The sequence below is a fragment of the Colletotrichum orchidophilum genome (genome assembly GCF_001831195.1).
Source record: "Colletotrichum orchidophilum strain IMI 309357 chromosome Unknown Scaffold_105.1, whole genome shotgun sequence".
In the NCBI taxonomy this organism is placed as follows: domain Eukaryota; kingdom Fungi; phylum Ascomycota; class Sordariomycetes; order Glomerellales; family Glomerellaceae; genus Colletotrichum; species Colletotrichum orchidophilum.
In genome coordinates, this window is record NW_019173061.1 from 146,544 (window position 1) to 172,364 (window position 25,821).

The 25,821-nt window shown below is 50.7% G+C and overlaps 11 protein-coding genes across 11 annotated transcripts; 4 read left to right on the forward strand and 7 right to left on the reverse strand.

Moving 5' to 3' along the window:
* Positions 1-545: 545 nt before the first annotated feature.
* On the reverse strand, positions 546-2,413 carry CORC01_10539 (allantoate permease; the record flags this gene model as incomplete). The annotated part of the gene is made up of 6 exons (XM_022622167.1): positions 546-705; positions 762-1,229; positions 1,285-1,699; positions 1,756-2,041; positions 2,101-2,126; positions 2,209-2,413. 6 exons carry the CDS (start codon positions 2,411-2,413, stop codon positions 546-548), a joined length of 1,560 nt encoding a protein of 519 aa, XP_022471364.1.
* Positions 2,414-3,128: 715 nt separating this feature from the next.
* CORC01_10540 (flavonol synthase) lies at positions 3,129-4,448 on the forward strand (the record flags this gene model as incomplete). Its single annotated transcript, XM_022622168.1, has 4 exons — positions 3,129-3,294; positions 3,363-3,840; positions 3,920-4,068; positions 4,129-4,448. The coding sequence occupies 4 exons, from the start codon at positions 3,129-3,131 to the stop codon at positions 4,446-4,448; spliced, it is 1,113 nt and encodes a 370-aa protein (XP_022471365.1).
* A 1,425-nt stretch (positions 4,449-5,873) lies between these two features.
* CORC01_10541 (phosphotransferase enzyme family protein) lies at positions 5,874-7,307 on the reverse strand (the record flags this gene model as incomplete). Its single annotated transcript, XM_022622169.1, has 2 exons — positions 5,874-6,782; positions 6,951-7,307. 2 exons carry the CDS (start codon positions 7,305-7,307, stop codon positions 5,874-5,876), a joined length of 1,266 nt encoding a protein of 421 aa, XP_022471366.1.
* A 952-nt stretch (positions 7,308-8,259) lies between these two features.
* CORC01_10542 (uncharacterized protein) lies at positions 8,260-8,601 on the forward strand (the record flags this gene model as incomplete). The annotated part of the gene is made up of 1 exon (XM_022622170.1): positions 8,260-8,601. The coding sequence occupies one exon, from the start codon at positions 8,260-8,262 to the stop codon at positions 8,599-8,601; it is 342 nt and encodes a 113-aa protein (XP_022471367.1).
* A 295-nt stretch (positions 8,602-8,896) lies between these two features.
* On the reverse strand, positions 8,897-10,520 carry CORC01_10543 (C6 zinc finger domain-containing protein; the record flags this gene model as incomplete). Its single annotated transcript, XM_022622171.1, has 2 exons — positions 8,897-9,757; positions 9,810-10,520. 2 exons carry the CDS (start codon positions 10,518-10,520, stop codon positions 8,897-8,899), a joined length of 1,572 nt encoding a protein of 523 aa, XP_022471368.1.
* A 545-nt stretch (positions 10,521-11,065) lies between these two features.
* Positions 11,066-13,019, reverse strand: CORC01_10544 (fungal specific transcription factor; the record flags this gene model as incomplete). Its single annotated transcript, XM_022622172.1, has 4 exons — positions 11,066-11,211; positions 11,262-12,600; positions 12,668-12,699; positions 12,758-13,019. The coding sequence occupies 4 exons, from the start codon at positions 13,017-13,019 to the stop codon at positions 11,066-11,068; spliced, it is 1,779 nt and encodes a 592-aa protein (XP_022471369.1).
* Positions 13,020-14,503: 1,484 nt separating this feature from the next.
* CORC01_10545 (uncharacterized protein) lies at positions 14,504-15,676 on the reverse strand (the record flags this gene model as incomplete). The annotated part of the gene is made up of 2 exons (XM_022622173.1): positions 14,504-14,854; positions 14,915-15,676. 2 exons carry the CDS (start codon positions 15,674-15,676, stop codon positions 14,504-14,506), a joined length of 1,113 nt encoding a protein of 370 aa, XP_022471370.1.
* A 636-nt stretch (positions 15,677-16,312) lies between these two features.
* Positions 16,313-17,058, forward strand: CORC01_10546 (uncharacterized protein; the record flags this gene model as incomplete). The annotated part of the gene is made up of 2 exons (XM_022622174.1): positions 16,313-16,675; positions 16,747-17,058. Coding segments are annotated over 2 exons (675 nt in total), but the record flags the coding sequence as incomplete, so codon positions are not given.
* Positions 17,059-17,302: 244 nt separating this feature from the next.
* On the reverse strand, positions 17,303-19,272 carry CORC01_10547 (tRNA pseudouridine synthase A; the record flags this gene model as incomplete). Its single annotated transcript, XM_022622175.1, has 3 exons — positions 17,303-17,477; positions 17,532-18,950; positions 19,034-19,272. The coding sequence occupies 3 exons, from the start codon at positions 19,270-19,272 to the stop codon at positions 17,303-17,305; spliced, it is 1,833 nt and encodes a 610-aa protein (XP_022471372.1).
* A 2,185-nt stretch (positions 19,273-21,457) lies between these two features.
* On the forward strand, positions 21,458-22,494 carry CORC01_10548 (uncharacterized protein; the record flags this gene model as incomplete). The annotated part of the gene is made up of 2 exons (XM_022622176.1): positions 21,458-21,805; positions 21,859-22,494. The coding sequence occupies 2 exons, from the start codon at positions 21,458-21,460 to the stop codon at positions 22,492-22,494; spliced, it is 984 nt and encodes a 327-aa protein (XP_022471373.1).
* A 114-nt stretch (positions 22,495-22,608) lies between these two features.
* Positions 22,609-24,170, reverse strand: CORC01_10549 (uncharacterized protein; the record flags this gene model as incomplete). Its single annotated transcript, XM_022622177.1, has 3 exons — positions 22,609-23,815; positions 23,874-24,043; positions 24,102-24,170. 3 exons carry the CDS (start codon positions 24,168-24,170, stop codon positions 22,609-22,611), a joined length of 1,446 nt encoding a protein of 481 aa, XP_022471374.1.
* Between the last annotated feature and the right edge of the window lie 1,651 nt (positions 24,171-25,821).

Consider the following 25,821-nt stretch of genomic DNA (forward strand, 5'->3'; position numbering starts at 1 on the left):
TAGCAAGCTGAGGTTGTCGTGCTCTGCTTTGGGATTGTGTGAGAGAGAAATTGAAAGTGGTGCTAATTGAAATTCAATGCGAATCGCGAAGAACACTTCTACATCTACAGCTTCCCCCCCAAGCCGTCCCATCGGACGATGAGCCGCCCCGCGAGTCCCCATTGGCGATATCGGCCCCATCATCAGCTCATATCGGCCATGGTCCGACATGTTGTGATAAGATCCCTCGATCAACATAAGAAGCTTACCGAGACTGCCGCTGAGGTGGGGTCCGTTGGTGATTGCATCACAACCCCTGGTAAAAACGCAACGCGAGACTTGATCCTTCACGAGATTGGATGCGCGTCTTGATAGGCTACTCAATGTCTTCAAACGGGACAAGAACAGGCTAAACATTCATTCCAACGGCAAGAGGCATTATCTTGAGAATGGACTACCATGACTGACTGACCAAGGACCAGGAGCGCAAGTCAATTGATTTAAACCCACCCGCTGCTCATCAACATGTTTGACGTCAATGAGTTGGGTGGGCTGGTGAAAGACTATTACAAAACATATCTGAAGTGCTCGTTCTCCTTGTCTGTCAAGTCCTTGAATGCATTCCTATCTCGCTCGTTTTCATCCAAGTGTAGAGAATCCCGTCTCCTATTTTCTCTCCAGAGAACGACGTATAGAGCCGAGGAAGACAAAATTGTGATGCAGTAGCTGGAAGACTTCTGTTAGAAGAGTTGGAAAAAGACCCAAACCGGATCGTGACGTACCAAATGATCAACCCCGTCCAGAGCTCAGGATAATGCTGCTCCTTGGTCTCACTTTTCACAAGTTGGGGGCCCACAATGTTTCCAACGCAATAGGCGACAAAGACAGCAGATGCCATGAAACTCTTTTTGGTTTCTCCTGCGACATTACCAGCTCCGAGAGTGACCGTTAAGCTCACGACCGGCCCAAAGAAGCCAATCAGCGAGTACCCGACGACAGGTGCAACCGGCCGATGGCCCCAGCCTGATTTCCAAATGATGATGAAACCTGCTAGGACTGGTAATGTGCAACCTATGAGCACTGGAATCCGAATGTTGCGGTACTTGGAGCAAACCCAGCCAGCAAGGGGAATGCCAATTGCGCAAACAGCACCCAGTGGAAATTGGAAGAGAATGCTTTCCAACGCCGAATAACCGAATGTCGAAACGATGAGGGGACCGAAGCCGGACACAGCTCCGTTGACCGTATACCTGATTGCTTGTTAGTGTTCGGCTTTGAAAGAATTTTTCAGCTATAGCCTATTACCCTGAGGCCATTGTCAAAGCGACTAGCCAGACCTTGATATCCAGCAATGCCTCCTTGATTTGGCTGACTTTGATGGTCTGGTTCTTCACGCCTGTCTGTCCCTGGCGTAGTCTCTCAACTGCAACAACCCGCTCTTCCTCGTTGAGAAACCAAGCAGTGAGGGGAGAGTTTGGGAGAAAGAAACACCAAATTCCGAACAGAAACGTCAAGCCTCCAGCAAGGACATAGATGTACTGCCATGGAGCTAAAGCGCCACCCTTTATCTGAGCAAACCCGTAGTTTAGAGCGCTTCCGATAATGGTGAACCAGCCTGTGCCTGAGAACCACCAGCTCTGGCGAAGTGCCTGTTCTCTTTGAGTGTAGTACCCACTGACGGTGGTCATGAAAGCCGTTGGAATGACTGACTCGGTGAAACCTGTAATAGGAGATCAGTGCCGTTGAAGTTTAAAAAGTTGACTCCGTGCTACAAACCCAAGAAGAATCGTTGAACCAGGAGACCTCGCCACGTTGTCACCCCTGCCGTGGCTGCACAAATGACTGCCCAAATCATGACAACAGGGCCGAGTGTCCATCTGGTATTGAAGCGTTGAAGCAAGTACGTCATTGGGTACGAACCAATTAGCTGACCAAAGTAGAAGATTGAAGTTGCCCAACTAAGTCGCGTTGTGTCCGTCTTTGGAGGCGTGAAAGAGGTGTCGACAACTGAAAGGTGCAGGTCACCAGTCATGCCGAAAAGAGCAGCACTCCCAAGAATTGCCTACATGTACCTGATGTGAGTCGTGCTCACAAATGGATCGAGACTTCTTGAGCGCCCACCTTGTCATAGTAAACCAACCCATAACCTTGATCGAGTCACTCTATGTCAGCATACTGTCGCCTTGCATAGGAGTTATGACTTTCTTCGTCATCGAGGAAATACTTTACCTATCACCATGGCTGGCATCAGGAAAAGATCAATTTTCCGAAGCACTCGCTTCTCCATGACTGGGTCGATGGCGAGAGCTTCCTCTCCAATTGCCTCCAAGTTGAATGACTGGTCCGGTGCATATTTTTCGTCTGCTCTTGGTATCATAAACGGTTCCTCGCGGGGAGCCGCATGCTGGCTTTCCTTGGTGATGACGGCTGTCATCTTGATGGCTTCTGCTCCTACTAGACAAATACTTACGTATCAAAGACAAGGAGATACTATGTGGTTTTAAACCGACCATATGGTCCCCTCATTGACAACAGAATGTCAACTCATATCGGAGGAACAAATCTCAAAAAGCACGTGGAGAATCCCTGCGACACTGAGAGCCTGGTTTATCGGTGATGTCTCCCGAGGACGCCCCGAAGCGCCATTAGTAGATTGCCTCATCTGGATCCGTCCTGACGAATGCGCCGGCCCCACAGCGCTGCATCCTTCGCCAAGGGTTGACCTCGAGATAAGCGGCACATCTGTAAAGTCTCAAGTGAAGCCTCCAGTAATTGTGGTCTGATTGGAGCAGCCCGACTTCGGCCTCGCTCTCTTTCCAACACATTCACTTCAGTACCGCAGGAACAACCACATGCAGAGAGAGCCTATTCTTTGCGAGCTTGGTAAGTAGGTAGGTATGATAGGATTACCAACGCCATGCCCGAATCCTTGCAACACACGCATTTCGCTGCGGGTTGATTGGCAAGAATATCATCAGCGCGGAGGACATCTCCCTGTGTCCCTGTGGAAAGGACAAATTGATGGGGTGCGTGCTGCGCCAGATCCTACCCACTCTAGACCTTACTATATCAAGGTAGCGACAGGCCATTTTTTGAGTGGCTAGCCCCGACGGATGGAAGTACAAGCCTCGTCTCTCTCTTTCTTCAAGATGGCTACAATTACACAGACAGCGTCAGTTCCTTACGTACAAGCTACTGAGACGACCGAGCAGCTAGATTGGGCAGATCTAGTAGCCTTGGACCTTTCTAAATTTGATAAGCCTGGGGGTAAACAAGAGCTTGCGGCAGAATTCACAAGAGCAATCGAACAAATAGGTAGCATCATCACCGTCTCTTCAAAACACTTCTCGGACAGGATTGATGTTGACGCTGTGTTCTCGCAGGCTTCTTTTATGTCATCAATCACGGTCTTAGTCGGGAAGTTATCGACGAGCAGTATGCTTTGGCTTCCTCCGTCCTCGGACTATCCAAGGAAGAAAAGGCACCATACCGAGCAGCACTCGAGGCCGGCGACTTCAATGGCTGGAAGCCAGCAGGCACGAGAGAGCTCATTCCGGGCGTTCGGGACAATTTTGAAATCTACAACATCCCAAAGTTCATTCCCGAGCACGCGTCGCGACCGCATCCCCATGTAGTCAAAGAGAATTGGGCGACAATCGAGCGGTTCTCCAGATACGTCAATGATGAAATTGTCAGGAAACTTCTCGTCATCTTCGCCTTGGCTCTTGGCCTCGAAGATGAAGAGTGGTTCGTCAAGAAGCATCGCTACGAGGAATCCAGCGGTGATCATCTACGCTACATGAAGTACTACGCGCGAGGCGAAGAGGAGAATCGAAAGCTTGGTGGTGTCTGGTTGAAGGGGTAAGAATCTTCCCTCCAGAACCCAGGCCACTGTTCGAGTGACAGGAAGATTCGCCTGATATTGACAATAAATATGAAGACACTCTGATATGGGCAGCTTGACCTTGCTCTTCCGACAACCCGTCGCTGCACTCCAGGTCCTCACAAATGATGGGGCGTGGAAGTGGGTGCGCCCCCAGACGGATGCCCTAACTGTAAACATTGCCGACGCCCTGCAATTCCTCACGAGTAAGCATAATGCTCAATAAAAGAGTTTCAAAATCATCGTGGGCATTAACACTATCATAGATGGCTACCTGAAGTCCAGCATTCACAGAGTCGTTGCTCCACCGAAGGACCAGGCACACATCGATCGGCTAGGGGTGATCTACATGGTTCGGATAGAAGACGACACAGACCTTGTCCCAATTAAGGAGTCGCCTGTTTTACAGCAGCGTGGGCTGACCGAGGGCGCCATCCTTGGAAGCGATGGTAAGCCCGTGAAGGCGGGAGAGTGGGTTAAGGAGAGGATCATCAAGAACATTGGCAGCACCAGCCAGGCGACTGGAGACAATGCGGTTGATGATCTCGAGATCATCAAGGGCGTCAAGACAAAATACTTTGACTGAGCCAAGAGCTATGTTTATGTTTACAGTTACGTGGGATCGCCGTCGTTTCAATCATCATGGCCATTTGTTTCCAACGAGGCCTTTTCCGGCGTCTTGCGTTGGCATTGCACTTTTGCTATCATGTGGGGAGTTGCAACTCCGGATGTAGGCAACCCAGCATTACAGAGATGCTCGTTCCACTTGGGTCACAAGGACACGTAGGTGTTCTTGACAGCATACGGCAGTGCGACCTGTGATCCTGTGGCATGGCGCCAATCCTGCCCAAGAAAGTATTCGAAAAATGGATAGTGTTCCGCTCCCTGGAGAGCGGGTATGCGAAGGTCTGTGATGATTTAAATAAAATTAGACTGGGCTCTCTTTTCATGGTATCAACTATTTCAAGCAAGAGGAGTAGCGACTTTCCACTCATATATATACGCTACTATGCGCCAGCCAAAAGATTGGAAATACCGGTTATCAGTCTGCAAAAGGCGTCGCCGCAAACAGGGAAGACTCGAGCAGCATTTTGCTCGTTTCCCTTATACTCACAGCATGCCTTGTATTCCGTTCACCGCAGGCATTGAATCATCCAACCCCTGACTTTCACGTGGAGGCTCCTACCCGGCATTTGAGCCCGGTCCGGCCGACATCAAAGAACCGAAGAAGGCGAAGCGCAAGCTGAGAAAGAACAATAACTGACAGAGGATCTCTTCCTCACCGAAAATATGGCATGTGCGCGATAAACCTCCATTCATTACCTGCGTCAAATTCCTAGTCCCACAGCTGGGCAAACCGTGCGGCGGAACGTCGTTGCATACTTGACAAGAATCTTTCAGCATAACGAGTCATCCCACACGTTGGCGTGATTGACACATCAAGGATGACGCAAGGGTTGAGAGTGCGGCTGAACACACTTGGCTGAAGATATTGGGCGGTTTGCCATTCATTGCCCAGGCTGCCAGGCTGTATGCACTGCGCCCCGGCGCCCGGCTGTGCCGGTGGAGCAGCGCCATTCGCCGATGACGCCGATCCGGCCCCGCTCCGGCTAGCCTCGAGCGACCTGCAAGGAACCCACACAGCGGAACAGCCCCGTACATCCACTGATCTGGTCAGATGATCGGATACATTGTACATCGTCTTACCCGTTTGCACTTAGTCAGAGAACCCAGGTTTCAACCCTTTCTCAACTCCTACATTTGAAAGTCATCATAATTATTCAAGTAAAAGAGCTTTTTTCTACCTCATAACAAGCTCTAACAATTTTTATCTTATTTAAATTACATTGTTCAATTTGTCAGACTTCATTATTGAATTATTTTAGTTTAAAAAACTGTTCATAGAAAGATATCTATGTAGCATTCTAGCGGTTAGAAGACAATACTGCTGAGATAATTATATCAAAGAGTAGAAAATATGTAAAACACATTTAATAGGGGAAGAGAAAGCTTAAGCTGTCGACACAGTCTCTTCCGCCACCCACGCTTTTTCGTACGCCGCAATCTGCTTTTTGGTGTGCTCTACATAGCTCTCCATCTCAGATTCCATATCAGGCGACAGTTCAGGCCCGTCCCCACTCGGATGAAGTTGTCGAAGCTCAGCCCAATACAGAGCGTCACTATGATCAGCATGGTGAGCTGCATAGTTGAGCCAGCAGCGCTTGCTGGTCCAAGACTCAAGCATCAGAGTGGATAGCGGCTTCTCTCCGTCGCGAGCCTGGCTCCTCGCTTCTACACGCTTCATAGCGTCCAAAAACTGGTCAAGGTAAGGCTGGTAGCTTTGCAGAAACCAAGGGAAGAAATCTTTTTCAAGACACTGCCCCGGAAGTACTCTGTGTAGCCACAGGGGCGGGTCGCGTGCAAACTGCGTCGGCATAGCGTTGCTGAACTCAAGATCGAAAATGCCAGTGATACGATTGGTGTTAGGGTCAATGACCATGTTTCGCGAATCGAGGTCTGGGTTGAAGGGGAGGAAAGGGCCGCTGTCGTCACTTTGGTTGTGAAACAGGGGAATCAGCTGTTTGAAGCCTAAGCGGGCTTTGAACCGGAGACGAGCAATTTTGGCAGCCTGTTCTAGGTCGACGTCCTGTTCATCATGCTGGTCCGCGTTAAGGTTGCGCAGTTTCCAGAGCTGGTTGTGCTGCTGAGCCACAACAAAATCGAAGTAGTCGCTAGAGCGCTGGAGCGGCCTGGTAGGCCATTCCTCGGTTGGGTAAGCGGGAACGCCCAGTACGAGTTGATGCATGTCCATAGTGAGCGGGTGTTGTGTGATTTTCCACTGACCTGAGAGCGGGTCTTCGGTGATGGACCCAATCTTCTCGAAGGGCAAGCGATTGAGTTGGATATAGAAGTCTCCCAGCTGCTCGTACACAATTGATCGCGTCGCGTCAGCAGCAGCGTCTTGGCCTGGTGGCGGCAATTTCGCCAGGAATTCGCGGAGGTTATAGCCTTCGATGAATTCCATCAAGATAAAGGGTTAGTTGAGGGGCGATTGAATTCCAGGCGTTTGTGAGCTAGAATTGTACACGTTGGGGACAGGAAGGCTTGTCTTTGCCTTGAGGTACCGCATCCACGCGACCTCGTTCGCAATCTTCTCGGCAGCGAGAGCTGAAGGCGTATGCCCTGGTTTAGGAATGCACAGCGCAACGTTGGTCCCGGTGGTAAAGCGGAACCGGAATATCATGTTGTAGGACCCTTCTGCCCTGTCGACGTACGTAGCTGGGCCACAGTCCTTCAGTTGCTCGGTGACGAATTCTTCCAGCTCCTTGATAACAGTGGGATTGATGGCCGACATTTTCCAATCATTGAACTCCTCGCTGCCTTTAGTATAGAACAATCCGTCGTACATGGCAGTAAGTAAACAAGTAGATGATGGTCGATCCATATTGAAGTGTTTAATCACGCACGTGGATGATATCAAGGGAGGATGTTAGGTAGTGGAGGGGTGAGAAATAAGACGAAGAGTTTTATTCAACTATCCGTAATGATCCTTTAGTTACGGTATTTGTGCTTTGTGCTACAGTGCACACCACGCCTGTATGATTGGGAGCACTTTGGAATTAGGATAAAAGAATTTGGCCCTATCAATACCCCTGTAATACAACATGTCGCACTGCTCCGGCACACAGTCTTATATATAAGGTAGGTAACGGAATAAGTAACGGAAACTGTTGAAGAGAAGATGGGCAAAATGTTCGCGTCGCCTGATCAGCTGCGCAAGATAAGGCCCGCCCCTTTGTAATATTGAAAGGTACCCTGAGTACCTTAGGTACAGGTATGTTTTGGTGTTAGCCCGGTGGCAAACGTGGAGGGAGGTCAAAAGTGGTGGAGACCAAAAGTGGGCTGTCTGACTTATTCTTAATCACCTCGCAGCAAGGACAGCTTAGCCCAAGGCTGATTTCATTAGGTGACAGCTTTTAGGACCATGCGATTCGCTTAGTCGGAGTTTTATGGGCTCATCCTAGCTCGCCCTTGATCCTTCACGCCGCTAGAAGCCCTCTGGAAGGCAGACTTGTCAGTGATCATGCCTTCTGCCAAACCTTGTATTTCGCTCCCAGGCAGACAGGCAAAATAGGCCATGTGACTGCCTTTTTCCATGAGTCAATATTTCGTGGTCTCCCTACTTAAGTTCTTGATTCCTTCCATCTCATCCCAACTTGATCAACGACAATATCAACCACTTTCATCTCAATCATCATCCCTGCGAAGACCAGCAGATATAAAACTGTGTTTTCCGTAAAGCGTTCAAAAAGAGACCGTCCCTGCAGAAGAGACAAACGAAACCGCAACTCAAACCTACCATAAACAAGTCCTACATATATCTCATCCTACCAATAATGTGTCTACCGATCCGCAGAAAGAAGCAAAGGTCCATCGATGTGCAGTACAGACCAGGACCGGCAATGAGCCGCACTCCAAACTACGGCACCAGGCCATCGAGCAATTATCCTACCAGTGGCTACGGTGGAGGGAACGCCGGAGCAGTGGGTTGGGGTGGTGGAGGTCACCATGGAGGTCACCATGGAGGAGGCCACCATGGAGGCCATTATGGAGGAGGCGGCTACGATGGTGGTGGTGGTGGCGGAGGTGGAGGGGGCGGTGATGGCGGCGGCGGCGGCGGCGGCGGTGGTGATGGAGGAGGAGGAGGTGGTGATGGAGGAGGAGGTGGTGGATGCTAAGCTTGAGGCACGGGTCGGAGGTTGGCAAGCTTTGCATTGATCCCTTTCTGATTTGAGATACCTGCTCTACGTTACTGCATTAGACAATGAAATCGTTAAAACGCAATGCCTGCAATTTTCTTGGTTTAATAGTACATGGATGCCGTAATCGCCAAGGGCACCACCAACTTGCAAGAAAATCGCCCCTACCGAGACAAGATCACAACACACGCACTGCAAATCGCATGTACTGATGGTAAGCAACGTCCTTGAAGCCTACGAAGCCGCCCTGGCACATAGTAGATAATAATTCCACTCAACACACACTGAGACTGAGACCATGATTCTTCATCACCATATTCAAACCCCGAGGCCCGTACGCTCTCGGGTCGTCATCTCGCCATAAGAGCTCAATCGCTTTTGCTGCTTCTGTGACAGCACCCAGCGCTCTTGGATTTGAATTCAGCCCTAACCGAAAAGCTTTGACGTGCTCTGGTTTCTTGCAACAGGATGCCAAGATCGACGCCGGCCACAGCAGCATCCTCCGCAGCGGCGAGTTGCTGGCGTAGACGGCCCAGCACAAGGGCAGTATCTTGTCTATACGAAGGTTGATTTCGGCAATGAGCTCTGGGTTCTTGTACAGACCTTCGTGGAAGGCGGAGTGGAGGATGAGAACTAGGGCGGTACGGTAGATGGCGACGGCTGAGGACTGTTGGTAGCGGGGGCATGCGCCTTCCCCTTCGAGAACATCAGATAAGGAATCCCATGAGTCCAGCGTCTCTACAAATGACTTATACGATTCGTAGAGATCGTCAGATTTGGACTGGCACAGTTCCTCTAGCCGGCGTCTCTCGAGAAGGTTTGAGATTTCCGGTATCATGGCGAAAAGCCCGTGTCCGAAACTAAGCATGAATCCTCGCGACTTATACTCACTCAGAAACTTGAGAGAGCCAAGGAAAGGATCCAATGTCACAGGTTTCTCTTCTTGCAAGCCGCGTGGCGTGACTGCCAGCTTTAAGGCGAACATGGCGTATATCTCTAAGAGAAAGCCTCGAATATGCTTACTCTTCTTGGATGAAGCTGACGGCTTGTCGATATCAGCCGCCAAGTCAATAACGTAGTGACGGCTGGCTCGGACGTGATGATAAATAGCACCGGTATTGTCACCCTGAACGCCCTGCGAGAGATCAGTTGGACGTATCATACTATTTATGAGATGAATAACATACTTCAAAAACACACAATAGAAGAAGAATGAGGAGAATATATTGCTTCTTGTCCTCATCGCTTTCGCCAACGGCGCAAGACACTTCGCCAAGGAGGGCCTTTTGGAGCCCTGCTAGCAATCTAGCGTAATGCCTGCGAGTCATCACCTCCGAGTGTGGCTGCTTGGGGTCCAGAACAACCAAGTGAGCCCCTCCAATGGCGAGAACGCAGTCCAGGACGAGGCTATCAGAGACGGCTAAAGGCAGCACGTAATTGATGAACGGATTGCCATCTACACTGGGCCCACGTGCCAGTATTTCTGCAGTCACGGCGAGATATTGGTCGTAAAGTGGCCTCGAAACTTCGCTTAGATGCGAAAGGGTCCCGAATGTTAGAGATGCCCGCAAAGACGAGGAGTCCTTGGGTGCCTCCAAGATGGTCGTCGCTGCTGAAATGACTGCTCCAGTTTGGCCCAACAGGTTCGTATGCTGACTTGAATTTGACACGGTGGTACTGTTTTCATCGCTCGTCGCGTTCTCCGTGAAGACAGACCATGTGCATTCTCGCCTGGTGCGAATGCAGGGTGTGCAACAGGGTTTGCATTCGTCGCACTTCTTCCGCCTGGCGCGACATGTCAAGCAGCCATTCTTGGACCTGGGAAAGTTTCGACGATACTTGGTCGGGAATCGTGCCCCTTGGCGGGGTAAATCTTGTAGATCTATCGCCGCTGCCATGATGTGGTTTGGTTTGGTAGGCTCGAGGTCGCTGATGTCGCGGGTGAAATTGTCTCGCTTGAGCGCGGTAAGATAAAGGAGATAGTAGGCTATGACTGTCCCCTGATAACATGGATATTGACAACAATCATGCAAGATTTCGTCACTTCATCCGAAGTAGTTTGATTCTTTTGAACAGCGCGGCGCGTAAGCGCCGGTCAGCTGATCAACTCTCGAAGGATCAACCACCTGGATCACAGCCCCGCATGGCCTTGCCTGACCATGTAGCTGAAGACTTCAAGTCTTATCTAAACGCTTATCTATCCAGCTTATAAAACATTCATGTTTGAAACTCGAGGTTGGTCATGATCACCTACAGTGGCGGAAAGGATCTCAATTTCCGGTCAGGTTCCTTCGTCCAGCACTCTGAATAGCGAGAAAAAATAATGAAGTAATATCTTTACTCTTCTCATGGATCTTTGCGGCAAGGAAGTTTTGGTCTGAAAAGAATATATATGAATTTTTGTTGAAGAGGCCATCAGCCTGAGTTCATTATCCTCGCCTTGCTAACACTGCTCTTGGTCATTCATAAACACCCATTCTCCGAGCATTGGGTATTCATGATTGAGGGTGGCCCCGGCCTGTTCGCTGTAAATTGTCCCGGTGGACGGGTTGCTGTTATCACCGCTACCAGCGGCGAAAAGATCCACGCCTAAAACCTATCAGCTGTTGTGAATCTTCATTACTGCTTCAGCTTCATACTTTGGTCGCCATCATCCAACGTGAAAGCCTCTACCCAGAACATTTGCTTTTCAAGCATTTCTTGTTGCGTCCCAAGGTCTTCCAATAAACTCCGATTAGAACTCCCGAAGCCCCCGGCTGGCTTTTGGGGTGGCCGCTCGGCTATAAGAGTGGCATCAAACCTGGGACCCCCAGCTCGTGCAAGAACAATGCTGACTGCTTGTACTGCCTTTTTCGCCTCGCCTGAGTCGTCGCTTTTCCTCATCCATATGCTCCGTGCTGTTCTCAACGCCGTACCTATCTCGTCCCCTCGACCAAGGGTTTGCTTTCGATGGACAAGCGAGCAGAGGACCATGGTGGCTGTCAAGAAGTGGTGATTCATGATTGAGCCGACCCGCCAGTGCATCATGAAGAGCTGACCGCCGGGACAGGTTTCCTCGTCCAGAATTTGTTGAATGTCCAACATTCCAAGAGAGGCATCTAGACAGGCTGTTCTTGAGTACGAGTACGTGTCTTGGTTCTCTGCAGCTGACTTTGTAAAGAGGAATCGGCGATGAAGCATGATTTGACCCTTGCAGAACATATGGCGAAGGAATAGGCGAGCCATGATCACTTGAGGTGAGTCAGTAACACTAGAAGCCATGGTTTTCAGTTGGAGTGGAGGAGGAACGCTGATGCGTGCCTGATGTAGAATCCCGTCGACGCGCATTATATCCGCATAGCTGCATGGACTGACGGATGCGGTAAGGTCGGAGATGGTTCCAAGGGCGATAAGAAGCCTCCTTTGTGCAATGATCCCCAGAGCTGTTGTATGCTCAGTCTCTGGCCTCGGCGGTGGTAAACAGGTCATCTCGTCGTTCAGGTCTTCGTCGTTCAAATTTCGAGGCTCGGCCGTGTCGAACTCGCCATCTCGAATCATGCGGGGCATTCCCATCTGCCCTGATATCAAGATGTCGCCGAGCAAAACGGTGGCCCATACTCTGCGCCTCATCTCTGCCTTTAGCGGAGTGATGTTGGGGAAGTGCTTGGGATCCCTATGAAAACCCATGCGTTTGGCCAAGTTCACCTCCAGACCAAGCAAAAACCAGACATCTTTTTGCGCATCATCGTGTATCCGAAACTCGACATACACGTAATTTATGAAAGTCTCGAGAGCGTGATCGCCACCCTGAGTGTAGTCTCCCATCAGCAAACACTGTACCAGTTTCTCACGGTACAAGTCGATTTGAAGTTGCTGTTGTCCCCGTTCAGATATGTCAGTGGCCGGGTCTGACGCAATGACAGCCAAGCATATCATGCTGAATAGGAGGCCAATCCACATGGCCGAAGCTCGGTCGGGATTGCTCCAGAAATCATTGTACTGTTATAGTCAACCAATTGTCTGTGTCCATTTGACTGTGCTTGTACTGCAGGTGCGTTCAACTTACCTCTTCGAGAAATGTAGGACCATGAACAGATGCTATTAAGCATGAGTATAACTTCTTTAGATAGCTCGAACGAGGCAGCGGATAACTCACATGAAGAGACAAGGTCAAGACGGTTGAAATACCGAGAGATGTAACGGTCTACTGCGGTCTTTGGCGGCAGAGCAGATAGAATCTCTGACCTCGAAGCTGCAGGCCGACATCCGTATAAAAGTAATGGGCGTCGCTTCCGGGATGGCCCAGGAAAATCCGGCTCATCTAGACCGTGACTTTCTGCCGCCAAAGCCGGAGTTTCTGCGAGCTTTGATAGTTCCTCTCGGTCGAAATGTTCTTTTAGATCAGCAATGCTGTCCATGATCGCTGACCAGTGGTCACTGCCAACGTATTGATGCTCCAAAACACTTGGCCGCATACTACCTGTCTCTGAACGATCATCGATTGGTGTAGGTAAGCCCTCAGGCACACCAAGGTGGATCTTTTGTTTCTCCGACGACCCCAGCATCGTCACCAATTACTCGAGGTGTGCTAGGCGATCTTGCAGAGTTACCTTGACAGCGCCACCTGGTGCGGTCTTCTGAAATGGGCTGGTGATGTCAGTCTCTTGGTAGATACAGGGTTGGCTTCTTGAAGAGCAATTCCCGCAGGGTCGTCTGCGATCGCAGCGAATCCTATGTAATTGATAGATAAGTCAGTGTGAAACTTTGGGTTGGGAAAAGGCGATTTATGCTTACTTGCGGCGTCGGCAAATATTGCATGAAAGCTGTGGTTTATCTCGGCGTCGACTAGCACTGGGACGAGATTGATAAACGACATCTTCTTGTGCACCTGTAGAAGGTGTTGCGACTAATGCCGGCTGTGCCATATTGGTTCTGCAGATTGAGCGTGAACGCCTGGAGATGAAAGCCGAGCAAGATTTGACGCTGTAGAATGATGCGTATTAGCTCACCACTTCATTGCTTTTATGTCAGGAGAAGAACGATGGTTTGGTCATGAGAGTAACGTTTGTCTTCTTCGCATTAAGTATGAAGAAGAGTGCATGTAAGCGCTAATCCCGGACCGGACCTGGACTTAAGGGCCGACCCTCCGACCCTCCGCCCGGCTCTCCGCTCCCCGAGTAAATACATTCAGCATAATATCGCAACACTGCCAAAGGTCTTAGGGACGCTCGCGATCAGTATTTAGAATAATTTCAACAGAATTGATAAGGTTAAATTCCATGTCACAATCACAGTGTACACATGCGTGTGTGCACCAAGATTACGTCCACAATCAAGCGAGGAAATTTGGTAACGAGCATGTATATTTGCAAATGCTTAACGAATCTAGCGACAAGAAGTTGTTACCAAATCCATAAAAGTCTTCGCAAAGCTCCCCTGGTAAGCCTACTAGTACAATGTATGTTTCCGTTCCGTCTCAAAGCAGACTTCGACCTCCGACCCTCCTGCCGCGACCATCTACGGATACACAGAATGCAGCCATGGATGGGACCAAAGACAAAGTGTCCAAGAAGGGACAGAAACATTGGACAGAAACATTTTCCTCTGACACAAACAGTCTTAGGCATGTTTTGGTTCTCACTGTTATTCTATTGTGTGGTCTTGCACTTTCAGTTTCCCTATATTGAATACAATTTGAGGCGACGGTTATTTCCATTCAAGATGAAGGTCCAGCTTCAACAACCAGAATATCGCTGATTTCATGAGTCCTTAGAATCACTTACTATATACACAGCAAACGAGCTTTCTGTATCAAGTCACAGTTACCGACCAAAATGTTCCTTTTTCCCACCCCACATCGTCAATTACCATCCATCCCCAGATTGAGCCAACTTGCTGGGCATCATCCCTGGTACTGTTCATTTTCTTCGACCTTGAAGTTGAAGACTTCACTGCCACCCATCTTCACCCATCCTTCTTCAGTAAGTGTAGAGAATGTAATCTTTTCCTTTTCCTGCCACAGCCTCTGTGCTTGGCCGTCCGTGGTCGATCCCTCACTGTCCTGGTGGCAAGCAGCAACAGACATCAGGCATCGAATCAGTTTTGACCAAATGGAGTGACCTGGAGTGTCCAGAAGATGATGTGCCGCAAGTTGCCGGTACATGTCATACCAACTCCAGGTGACGTTCTGGAGGCCCAGGTGGGAGTCTTTGCGACCAACCTCAAAGGCGAAGGGAACGAAGCCTGCCTCGTCCTAATTGATAATGGCCGCCATTTCATACATGTCGCCATGCTGTGTGGAGACTTTGTTGACAAGGATGTTGCAGGGCTCTAAGTCGTTGTGGCAAAAGATGGAGCTTTGCGTTAGCACATCTAGATCCGTCTGGGGGAAGCCAAAAGATTCCTCTTTGGGGGCGTAGACGCTGACGACCACAGTCCCATCGGGCTTTGTGTTGACCGTAGACTCCGCGTCTCTGGGGTAGAGGTTGTCTTGCAGAAAAGAGCCAATGCCGCTATGATAACCATAAGATGGACCACCGACGGAAATGGGATTCTCTGCGTCTTTTATCTCAAATGGCGTGTTGCGGAAAATTTTTCTTTGCTCATAGCTTAGCTTCGGTAATGAGACACGACGCAACTTCGAGATTGCCTCGAAAAGGTTGTCAATGAGCTTTGCTCTATTGTTGTCGTCAAGATCACCCCAGACCGACTCAAGCGTACAGGCGTTTGGGTAGACTTGGGAGAGAACATAAGCAATAACGGTGCCGTCGTCCGTTCGGCTATGTCCAGAACCCCAGATCTTCGGGACCAGGTGAGGAAGTACGGCGTAGGCTAGCTTCTGCAGCGCAGCAGTTGCAAGAAGGGGTTCATTCTTCTCAGACTTTCTGATCCGTGCATATAACTGATTCGGGAGTCCATAGGGAGGTTGTTCTTCTTTCAAATCGAGAATGAAAGCACAATTGCTCGAGTCGTTCTGGAGGACTTGGAACTCGCAAGCGGCCACACCGCCGAGCTCAGGCATGCCACAGAGGACGTCGACGTCGGGGAAGAGACCATTCGGGTCAATCTGGGACATCTTTTAGGCTGTTTAAGTGCTGACGAAGTAGATAATGGCTTTCCTTCAGTGTGACTGGTGGTTTGTTGGATGCGGGATATGATGTGTTCGTAGTTATGGAGAGGGGTTGCGGTTTGAATTATGGTTTCTCTCCTTCCATTCCATATCCTTATAAGAATTTCCACACTCAAAGTGACCTTGGATTTTGGCAAAGGAACGATTGATGAGTTTACAAACTTGACTCAGCTGCCTTGATTGTGTAATGCAACAAAGAGCCCTGTCGGCAATCAAAATGCTGCATAGAGATCTATAGGGCTTTCTTAGAAAAGCAGGAGAAGTCAGAAGTATCGCGAAAATTGGATAGAATTCAGTTCGAGTTGTCCACCGTTCAGATACACTTGTACTCTTAGGCCACTGTGATATGGTCTTTCTGCGTTCGGTTCGACCATGGTATATCGATGCGAGTCCAGCTATACTGTTCATTGAGAAAGGGTCAGACCGATCTTTTGCTTTTTGTCAATTAATTGAAACCGGGACATAGACATTGTTTTCTTGAAGTTTTCGACTTTTGGCTGGCGCTTTTTGAAGTCGCAGCAGGGTCTCTTTTCTGTATCTCACCGAGTTTTACCGAGAAAAGCTCTCGGTGAAGTTGCATAGAAGGTCACCTCTTACCGAGGAACCCCCACCGCCCCACCAACAGACTCCAAGACGCTCTCTCGCCTCACAGCAGGAGCTCTGACCTCAGAGTTCACCTCACCTCAACGCCGCCATCCTCCAACCTCTCTCTCTCTCTCTCTCTCTCTCTCTCATCTCAACACCACACAACCCTCCACCATGGACACCTCACGAGACTCATCAAACCTTCTCGACACGCACAACCGCCTCATCGCCGACGTCCTCTCTCGCTTCCGCATGCTCACAATGCTCGCGACAATCCAAGCCGAAGGCGAGCGCAAAAACGCCGAGCCCCAGACCGTCGCCGTCACAGGCATGTCGATGCAAATGGAGTTTGAAGGCCTGGTACGTCGAACCGCGGCAGCGCTTCGGCCATGCAACGTGACACACTTTTGCTCATTCTGACAATCGAACAGCACACATCAATCAAGGACCTCCTCGCCCTCAGCCGCCGCCTCAAGGAACTCTGGCTCTTTGGCAAGCTGGGCCAGGGCGAAGGCGACGCGCGCATCCAGGCCGACAAGCTCCAGGCTGACGTGGTGCGGTGCGCGGAGCTGCTCAACGCCATCCAGGAGACCCGGTTCTCTGGCCTCGCGGCGGCGGCGGAGGGCAAGTGGGTGCCGATGGGCCGCGCCGATGCCGTGTCTGTTGAGGGTGGTGGTGCTGCTGCTGCTGCTCCCCCGCCTGCGGCTCCGACGGCGTCGAATGGGGCGGGTGGTGCTGCATGAGGGATGGGATCGGGGTTGGCCCTGAAAAATGAAGGATTTGCATTCACTGGCGTTTGGACATGGGGTTCTCGAGACGAGGTAAATGTGTCTCGGAGGACGTAACGCTGATACCCGCATACCAAAAAGGACAGAAAAGGAACTTTTATGCTTTTTGATTTTTATCTCATCACGTTTTATGAGCAGTAGCCGCTGCAGTATCTATACCATCCCCCGTTTTCTGTCTTTGACATCACTACCAGTTGACTTAACCGTCACCGTTCACAGGATCTTCATCCTCGTCGCCAAGCTCCGCCTCGAGAGTCTTGCCTCCCTTTTCTTCCTTTCCAGTTCGGACACCACCAGCCTCGATGCCACCAGCCGTAAGCCACAGGAAGTAGTCAGACTTGAAGTTATCCACCTGCTGAAAGAAGATGTGGAAGCTGTAGGCACGGTCAGTTGAATTGTCATATCACTCAGATGTAGGGGTCGCATACGTATTCTCCTGCTCTTCAACCTCAAAGATGCGTTGGTAGATCTGCTTGTCCTTGAAAGCCTGCAGCTTCTCGTCGTACTTTGTGAAGTCAATCGTCTCCTTGCCAAAGTTATCCTGCGCACGCTTGTTGTACGCGTCGAACACGGGGCGCTCCAGGAGAAGACCCAGTCCAGGCGCCTTGGGAATGGCGATCCTCGTGGGGCCGTAGCTCTCCTTGATGCGCTCGAGCGGGGTAGCGCAGCGGACGACGAGAGAAGCCATGCCGACCATCTTGCGGATCTGGTGCATCATGAAACTCTGGCCGTGAACCTTGGTGGAAACCCATTCGGTGTCGCGGATCTGGATCGGCTGCATGTTGACCTTGAAGGACTTGATGTGACGCTTGGCCGAGGGGTCCTTGAAGCTCTTCTGGACGGTGTAGTTGTGAAAGTTGATTGTACCGCAGTACATGTTCAGCGCCTCCTGGAGCTGGGTGAGGCGCTCGGGGGTTACACGGTACCGCCTCTTGGCGGCGATGTAGGCGGCCTTGATATCGCGCAGGGCGAAGTCGAGGGGGGTGAGGTCGCGGTTTTTGGGTTTGACGCTTCCCTCAGGCACCTCTGCGGGAGTCTTGTTCTCCTCGGTCGCGGGTTCAACCGGTGTCTCCTCAGTCTTGGTCTCAGGGGCCGGCTTGGCATCATCCGCCTGTGCGGTCGCATCCTCGTCGGCGTGTATTCTCTCCATCACCTTGGCCTTAGTCTCGGGATCGAGCTTGTCGAGGATCGGCTTGATGTCCTCCTCGTCGACTTTCCTCCAGTAGCCCTCAACATCGGCAAGCTTCTTTTGAAACTCTTCATAGTAGCCCTTTTCCTTCGCGGCCTCGACCAACTGTTTCCACAGCCAGCTGTCGGGGTGAGGGGGGAGTAGGCAGTACGTCGGTAGGAGGTACTCGTACCATCTTGAGTCGCAGGTCTGGTAGCAGCTGAAGGAGTTATTGGTGCGCTGAATACCCCAAACGCGGATCTGGTCGGGTAGAGCGGCATTGATCTTCTCGACAATGGCCTCGTCTTCGATGATGAGCTTCAAGCTGATGACATTGCCAGCCGCGTGGACGCCCTTGTCAGTTCTCGCGCATCGGACCAGACTCGACTTCTTGTGGTCGTCGGCGTTGGCCTTGGAGATGGCACCTGCGGCAACAAAGGCCTTGAACAGGTCTCCCTCGATTGTCTTCTCCTCATTGTTGATCTGCATGCCCTTGTAGCCCGTGCCCGAGTATCCGACCATCACGGCGACCTTTCGCTTCGGCTTGCGCCCCTCGGCGGCGATCTCTTCGGCGGTGAAGGGGTTCTCTACGGCCTCGGGGTTGCCGTCCTTGTCTACCTTCCTACGCTTGAATTCTTGGTACTCGGAATTGCGTCCGCGCTTGTCGGTGGCCTCACGGCTATTACCTGGTTAGACATCGTTGGCGCGAGTTGCAAACAGATCAACGGCCAATTGGCAAGGGGACGATTGGGCAATGCTCACCTCCAAGCAGAGCGACCGACATCGTGCTTCCTTTTCGGTCCGCGCGACTTTCCGCCGCGCCTGTCGTCGCGCCGGTCGCCGCGTCGACCGCCCTGTTGTTTGTCCTCTGCAGAACCGGGCTGGGCTGCGCTCTCGGCGCGGGACTCTGATGAAACCGACGGCTTGTCGCCGGTCGGGAGATCGGCAGGCTGCCTCGCGGGAGCACCGCCGGCCGGTTGAGGAGGAGCATCGGTCGCCATGTTCGAATTGAGGTGGCGGATGTTCTCATCGTCCAGACAATGCAGGTGGAGTGTTTGCGCCGGCCAACGGCAGAAGCTCTGTCAAGAAATTTTCCTGCGAGCTGCAAGGCTGCGGGACGCGGCGCGGAGAGGCGGGGCTATTCGGCTGAACACCGGTTGGCGGAGTCTTTCCGCGGCCACATGTGGTACTCCCAGTCATGACTTGTAGCGTCTCTCCCTCAGCGCAGACTTCAATGCAACTCATCCTCATCGCACTCTCATCTCATCGCTCATGTCGCTTTCTTCCCTCTCATTCTTTCTCACCGAGTCCTATCAGTGAGGGAGAATTTCAAGTTTCATTTTATTTCCAAAGCACTCACATTCTTTCCTTCGTTCACTCGAATTTCAGAGACCACAAAGTCATCATGTTCTGGCCTGAAGAGATTGCCTTTGCCAATTTAAGAACAGCGTGACACGCATCAAGCCGTCTGTGTTAAGTATGGAAGAAACACAAAACAAACGGCTGACAAGCGGCCAAGCCGATGTGGATTTGTCGTCAAACAGGGACCAGTGCGATTGGCCAATACTTATATCCCATCAACAAATACGACAACACAATCCCCTATCAGATCTCGAGCTGACTTCACCTCGCCTTTTATGCTTCCTCTACTCATCCTTTCGGAATTAACAATTTCTCAATTAACTCGTCTGCCTGTTCTCCTGCGTTCGGTCTCGCAAACATCCCCGAATTTCGACTTCAGCAATGCGATCCGAATTCAAGCTCTGTTGAGACCGGAACCCACCTAGTATTACACGTAGTATTTGACAGTTCATCAAGCTCTCATCCTATCCTTCATTTCCGTTATCTTGGTCTTTGCCATGAAGTGAATGAATAAAGTGCTGGGTCGTCTGCTCGAGTAAAGTTTAACTTGAGTAACTTGGTAATTTTAAGCAACTTCAAAGATCTATATATAAAGTAAGTACCTGCTGTAGGAAACTGTCAAAGATTCATGCTAGTGCTTCAACTCCGCGCACTTCCAGGTCTAGTCTGGAACTGCGGAGCGGAGTTTTAACATGACACGAGACCAATTGGGCAATTTTCACCGGGCTTTGCCAAAATATCCGAATTAAGCCTATGTTCCCGATATGTTCCCGACTTCGATAATGAAGCATTTTGAATTCACGATCAATACTTAGAAGTTCGAATCTCTACCTGTAGCCAATTTGTTCATATTTCCACAGGCGTATATTGCATAACTGGGCGACTTCTTCTCACCACGTCCGCTTATGGACGTGAGATTGCAAGCGAATAGGGCACCGCTTTGAAGACAAAGAGCCAAAACACCTGCCCCGATTCAGGGCCACCCACAGCTTCGACTCCTCCAGCAAGCGATCCTATCATCTCCAAATTATACTGGACCTTTCACTAGGTAAGTGAGCGAATTGCCCGGAAAAGATACCTGTGATAGGAAACATATTGAATGGCTTGGATGCCATTTGAACGATGTAGTAGTTACGTTCCCTACCTTCTATGCAGTTACGTAACCTGCATAAGTACATGTAGGAATAGTTTGACATTGCTTGTCCAGGAATTTTATGCACAACATGCATAGTATCTACAAGTGTCTGGTATCACAAATACGCCACAGGGCTCAGGTTCATCCGTAAACGTGGCGGCTGTCAACCGGAGAAATGTGGCTTCGCGGGAAGCATGCCGTAATCCCGAGCCCGTCCCCTCATTTGAGATCCGAAGCGCGCGCAGGCAGGGTACAAGCTTTCTTGGTTATCTTTTTCGGCACTACGCGGCCTAATTCCCGGGGGGCATGAGGTCTGGCAACGTAAATAAGCCAAAACACAAGTACACTAGGCAGGAATCATCCCCAGTTTGAGAGGGGCTTTGAAGGGGGACTTTCGGTCGTTGCCTAGTCATCCTTTAGGACAATGTGCTTACGCCCGGCGCCGATCAGCGTGTTCTCGTAATTTTTGTCGGCACACGGTGAGACCCGGAAGGCTTTAGTGAGAACTAGTCCCGGGCAGTGCTCATCCTAGTCCGGCTATTGTGATCCGTGATTGCAGTGCGTATGAATAAAACATGTAGGTTCTCACGGCAGACCCCGAACTTTTATACTCGCGCGGTTTCCGTCCACGACACGGAGCTTGCTACGTTATCTCGAAAGCATTACATCTCTCAGTAGAAAACATCATCATGGTTTCCTCACGACTTTTGACGCTGGTATTCAGCGTGTCAGTGTCGGCAGTGGCAAGTTTGAGGGCGCCAGTCAGTAGTGAGACGGCATCTGCTCATTGCAACAAGGCTCTGCCCACGGGACGATCACCGGGTAACGACTATACGATTCCTTACACCGACAAGGAAGGACGTTCTCGAAGCTACCTTTTGTTCCTACCACCGAAATATTCCACAAAGGCCAACAATCCGATTATATTCTCCTACCACGGTGGAACTGAGACACCAGAGTCGCAGCGAGATCTCGACCTCCTGGAAACGCCCTACTTCAATACCGACCATATCGTCGTGTATCTCCGTGGCTACCAGGTAATTATTGTCGATTCGAGGTCACCACGAGGCCTACTGACAGCTGAACACAGGAACGGTGGGAAGGCACCCCAAACATCACCAAGAGAAACGACGTCGAGTACACCAGCAATGTTCTAGACGACCTCCAAAAGATATACTGCATCGACACGAGCCGCATCTTCATGACGGGAAAATCCAACGGCGGTGGCTTTGTCAACTACGCCGCATGCCATAAAGAGCTTTCAGTACGCTTTGCCGCCTTCGCGCCCGTCTCCGGCTCGTTCTACATCGAGGGGGCAGAAGGTTGCAATCCCAAGACCGTGAAGATCCCTTGCACGCCGGGACGGTCCAACATTCCCATGATTGAGTTCCACGGCGGAATCGACGGCACCATCCCTTACGAAGGCAGTTCCAGCCGCCGCGGCGCGTGCTTACCTGACGTTTTCCACTGGGCGACCGAGTGGGCTCTCCGCGATGGCCTCGACGAGAAGGCCTGCAAGAAGAACATTACCTCGCGTGCGCAGATGTACCGGTGGGGCAAAGGTAACAAGGAGGGCCTTGTCAGTCACGTCTATGAACACGATGTAAATCATAGTTGGCCCTACACTAAGGAGAACGCTGATAACAAGGAGCATGGAGATGGTCCGGCATCGTACAATGCGTCGTCGTACATTATGGAATTCTTCAGCAAACACACGCTGGCTTGAGGCTAATGGCGTCGGAAAAGCGGCATAGCCATCAACAAAATCTTGCTTGTTGTAGTTTACTAGTCAACTTTGAGATAATCATATAATCATAGTACGCAAACTGTCTTCAATCCTCTATCCTCCTCCGCCATCTCCTCCTCCACCTCCGTCGCCACCACATCCTCCGTCGCCACCTCCTCCATCTCCTCCGCCACCAAAATCACCGCTGTCGAAAGATACATATACTCCGTCAAAAACGTGATACTCGCCCTTTGTCCGCCTCTTTCTCTTCCGAATGGGATTGATACCACCCAGAACCCATTTCGCTTTCACCTTGGCAGGGTGGCCAGGTGGAACAGCCGCCGCATCAGGGACATACCCATCTCCTCCCAGCTCATCCATGACGAGATCCGTGGGACAAGGTCCGCCATACTTCTTCGCCCACTCGATCCTTGTGTCGTTGAGAAAGATGGCTGCTGCCGCTGCTGACGTGGTGTGCTCATAGTCGATGAGTCTCCTTGCGACGCTGAAGCTCCACACCCAATAGCTGCCTGGGTAAAGCCGATGCGTGTGCCAAAGAAGATCGATCACCAGGGTTGGAGGTATAATGCAGCGGCTCCCCAGCAAGTGGGTTCCAGACTTGAAGCGAAAGATTGTGTCCATGTCGTATTCCAGTGGGCGTGAAGTAAAGGTTCCTTCGGCAGGCCGTCCGAGCAACTTGATGAATCGTTCGTAATCGCCAATTGAGCTGCCGAGAGTCGTCGCGAAAGAGGCCTGGCTGTCTCGTGCCTGGATGATTGTGCTCCAAAACGCAATCTGGCTGTTCAAGGTATCGCGCAGGTCATCAAGAGTCGGCCAAGGAGCTAGCTGGCAAATTTCCCCGTCCTTGCTGTGTAAGGTATTCTTCACGCAAAGATCTCGTCTTCTTCCTATCCTGACATCTGTCCACTCAGACAATGTCCACTCTTTCTTTCCCATAATGGTGCACCAGGCGACTTTGCCGTCGAAGTCGTGCATTATGATCGCCGGGTCCGCCTTCATCTGCATACATGGCTGCTTGTTTGAAAAAGGCAAAGGCAGTTTAGACTTTCGCTCGGGTTGCCATGGAGGGTACCGCCAAAGTTGGAATGGTAGTCTTGGACTATAGTTCCTCTTATTGTAGAGTTCCCATTTCTTCTGGGCCTTTTTATCGGACCATATGCCAGAGTTGTACAGCTGTAACAAGCGGGTGAGTGGGAAGTGGTGATGGTTCAAGCCATAACTGCGATATTGGCCGTCCCAAAGATATCGGTGGAATTTGCCGGGTGACAGAAGATGGCAGTACCAAATGATGGCAACATCCCTGCCGCATCCTTAGACTTGCTCATGGACTCTAGTGGGAGAGTGCGACTTTTACTTACCATGGAGGTGGATAGTCATTTGGTGCCACTCCGAAAATGCGTAAATAGCGGATGTAATTCACGTAGCGCCACTCTGAGTACGCCAGAGCTTCATCATGAATACCACCCGCATCATCATGTTTGAAGTACGGTATGAGCTTGAGAAAGATCTCAATAATTTGGATATGATTCTGTATACTCATCAGGATTGGGCTATCATACAGATGTGTCAGCTAAGACGTCACTCACAACTGCGGCGGTTTGTAGCGATATCTTGACCTTATCTTCAGGCCATGGATCCTCGAATATGGCCGGCATGATATGATTCTTTATGTTGCTGAGTACTGCGGTATTTGAAAATACTTGACGGCATTGAAGAAACGGCAAACAGGCATTTATCTATGGTTAAAAACTGAAATGCAAGGGTCACGCATGATATCTCAGGAACTGCCTGCCAAGTCGGCTGTGAACCTCGACAGCGGTACTGATTCCGCGACGCTAAACCCGGATCCAACTAGTTGAGCGATCAATCACACGTTGCCGAAGCTGCGGTAAGAGAATCCGGCTTAGCGTCACTAATGCCGATGGTATGCACACCGCCCGAGAGAGGTTGGTTCCAAGGTCATTCGTGAATTGATTTACGTGCCCTGAAATGGCGCGCAAGGCAGATTTGCTCGCCCTGTTTTACGTTCTGTCCTCCGAAGCCGGTTGGTGTCTTGAATATGTTCAATCAATAGCGGCTGCGCCTCAGCACCACATGCAACGGTTTTCAGCTCGTCGATCTTTGCCTGAATAATTACTACTACCATGAAATGCTTTGTCTTCCTAGGTACTTTGATCGTCTCCGACGGAGCCGAGAGGCTGGCTGGGCTTACCCGCAAGGCCTCGCGACGAGAATTTGCCGAGAGCCGCCAAGACAGGGCAGAAAAAATAAACAGAACAGAATTGAAGAAATAGACTACACAAGAGTTCTCACTGAGAATTTCCTTGATAAGCCCTAATCCTTTCTACCCCCAACGGTTGAGCCGTCTGCCCAGGCTTTCGGTACCCTGACTGAACGATCTGGTCCACTGACAACTCAAGGCCGTCGAGACGTGCGCCTGAGCCGACCAAGGCCAAGAGGGTAATAGCAACGGTGTTGTTGACGTGATAGTTGAGGAATCCTCTCTGGAGCAGGAAAGCGTGTTTGCGCCCCGAAATAGTTGACTGCGTGAGAGTAAGCTGAACGAAAAGTTGCGTCCAGAAGAGACTTGGCTATATAGTTGGCAACGCCACGTTGGAAATGACACAATTCAAAGGAATATCATAGCCGATCGATTGGCACATCCAACGGAAATTTGGTCTTGTAGAAGGCGGCGCCGGAGTTCTTGGTGCCGTCACAAGGGGTTTAAGTCCAGTTGAACGTGGTTGATCCTGGGAGATGATAACCATGGCGTGGCGCAAGGAATGCCCCCTCAATCAAATCATCCCGCAGCCTACGGTTGATTCTTTGGAGGTTAGAAAGGGGGAAACGATCGAAGCTCATGGAGCTGATCAAAAGAAACCCGCCCAGGATCTCAAGAGTCGTGGTAACATCAATGTCTCCCTTCAAGTGGAGGAAACCACCGGTGAAAGTCGCGTTCCGCACGATGATTGACGACTTTCCTTAAGGTAAGTGGGCTTGATCAGTCCATCGTCAAAATCGGGAAGGTCAAGAACCCAATGCCGGTAGGCGTCGTTGCACCATATGAGGTGAACCTCGAACTTACTAAAGTGCACCACCTGCCTGTTCTCTTTGAACAATCAATGAACAGCTCTGAAGCTTCCGCTCGGTAGTGTCGTTGCTTTGCTACATGTACCTTCAAAGCACTGTTTCCCCGACGAGGATGGCACGGCAAATTCGTGCTCGTCGCCGCCGTACAGGATGAACAATGTCATGCTTCAGTACTTCTTCCAGGTGAAGGTCTCCGCCGAAGAGAAGACCAAGCTG